Below are 2,347 nucleotides of genomic sequence, written 5' to 3'. Positions count from 1 at the left end.
GAGAGAGAGAGAGAGAGAGAGAGAGAGAGAGAGAGAGTGTGAGACAGAGACAGAGACAGAGACAGAGAGAGAAGGGAAGAAAAAGAGAAAGAAAGAAATAGAGAAAGAGAAAGAGAGAGACAAAGACAGAGACAAAGACAGAGACAGAGGCAGAGACAGACGGAATGCCCGGCTGAAGGGCTTTTGAAAGCTTTACCAATGTCGGTCACAGTCCTATCCACGGAGGGAAGACTTGTCAGTATTGCAATCTAAGAGTAAGACCCGCGGTGTTAAGAACTGTTATCTCCAGATTGTACCAAACTCGGGCAAATCAATGTTCATCCTGCAATGTCTTGGGAAGAACATACGAGTTTGAGGACGAAATACGGTTTTGGGTTAGATTATGAGTTCAGGAGATGGCATCGCGACGGAAAAAAATTATCAAGCTTGAAAAAAAAAAAAAGGTTATTCCTTGAAAACCAGACAAAAAAGGATAAGGAAGAAAATCAAAAGACACTCGATATTAAACAAGAATTCGATTCCGTTTACAAAATAACATTGTTAAAACAAAGCAAAGATAAACAAATTAACAGCCGATAAACAAAAATAATGAATAAGCGTACCAACTTTTATCTGTGAGGGCAACAACAGCAATAACAACAAAATCAGCCACAGTATCTGTTTAAACGGCGATGATGACAACATAAATAAATAGATAAATAAATTATTGAAAGATGAAAGACAGAAAGAAAAGTAAAACAACGATACCGGTAACTGCAGCAGCAGTTGTAATGAAGGCAACAAACAGAAATATCATCATCATCATCATCATCATCATCATCATCATCATCATCATCATCATCATCATCATCATCATCATCATCATTTCATCATTAACAACAACAACAACAACAACAACAACAACAACAACACCAACAACAAAAACAGCAACAACAAGGCCAAAGACAAAAAACAATAATAAAAGCAACACATTCAACCGCAAAAGAGAAGATTTACCAATTAGAACAACATCGAATAGGAAAGAAGTGAATTTTTCTAGTAACAGTGTGAACATCTCACCTCATTGGTCAGTCTTCGGATAGTGCGGAAGCTGAAACCACCCGTCACCGGGCAAAACGTGGGCCATGAGTTCCATTGTGCTGAAATAATTTAACGAAAATATCACTTTTTGGATGTTGTTAACGTCAAGGGGTCAGAAAGTGGAGATGAAAGCAGACGACAGAACGTGGTAGAGTGCAGGAATGTAGGTAAAAGGAGAAAATTTTCGAGAAGAACATTTTCCGTCATTGTCAGGTTTCGAATCCGGGACCTTTTAAATGAGAGGTGAACAAGGTGTCTCTAGACCGCGAGAGCCCCCCAGTTAACATTTTGCGTCCAGATCTTTTTTCTAAGTAGAGTACATAATGTATTCGGTGTGAGTTGCTGATAGGAAGCCAAGGGTTAATAACGACACTAGCCACATTTCTGCAAGAAACAGACTGGGATAACAATTGCCCTGAAAAGAAAAAGAAGGAGCAGACAACACGTGTTGGCCGTTCAACTACACACTCGAAGCGAAATCCAGCATTGAATCATGAAGATACTAAGCAAAACAAGGGCACACTTTTTCCTATACGACACAGTGGTTACCTAACTTTTTTCAAAGTGGGCCGGATAATTGAGAGAATGCCAAGAGCCAGCCCAATAACTATTTTGTTTAATACAACAGACTGATGTGTTAAATGAAAGGTTTGTCACATCTAAGCCGGCCACGAGTGTGATGCATTTGTTAGAAGATATAATCTATAAAAGCATTTCAAATGTCTCAGTGTCTGTTTTTCCACTGTAAAGTTCAATGAAAAGATTACAGTACTTAGTTAACCAAGTCTTAAACACGCTGCAAACAAATCGTCCACCGTTTTTTTTTGGGGGGGGAGGGGGGGGCAGTAATTTGGTGATCCCTGCTATACGATGTTAGTAGCTTGGGAAGTGTTAATTTTACTATTGATGTTACTGTTTTGCCGCAGACCCACATCGAGCGACCAACGGAGCAAGCAAGTAATCGGCCAAGTGATTAAGAAGTCAAGTCACCAATAATAAGGCAATATAGCAGTGACTTACATCAATTCTTCCCATCCACCATTCCCAAAAGTATTCTTTAGAACTACTTTCTTTAAGTGACCAAAATTCAGAATCGAGTAGTAATGATTTAGGGTACATTATACTGTAACACAGCTTGCAGAATAAACTGAAAGGTTTTAACAGAAAAATCCCAACTTAGACCAAATCTTGACTTACAATTAGGTTCAGCGCCTTTTATAGGAGAGTCAACATCCACAAACCCAGAGGTCAACGTACAGACCCCGTC

At 39.2% G+C, this 2,347-nt stretch overlaps 1 protein-coding gene across 1 annotated transcript in view; it reads right to left on the bottom strand.

Moving 5' to 3' along the window:
* The window catches only part of LOC101848273, an 18,799-nt gene that overhangs the window by 8,288 nt on the left and 8,164 nt on the right, over positions 1-2,347 (bottom strand). The window contains exon 3 of the mRNA XM_013079753.2: positions 1,060-1,139. Within this exon, the coding sequence (XP_012935207.1) occupies positions 1,060-1,139 (80 nt within the window). The remainder of the gene's footprint in view (positions 1-1,059; positions 1,140-2,347) is intronic.

The sequence above is a fragment of the Aplysia californica genome, unplaced genomic scaffold (genome assembly GCF_000002075.1).
Source record: "Aplysia californica isolate F4 #8 unplaced genomic scaffold, AplCal3.0 scaffold00062, whole genome shotgun sequence".
Lineage (NCBI taxonomy): Eukaryota > Metazoa > Mollusca > Gastropoda > Aplysiida > Aplysiidae > Aplysia > Aplysia californica.
This window is presented reverse-complemented; position numbering and strand designations above follow the sequence as displayed.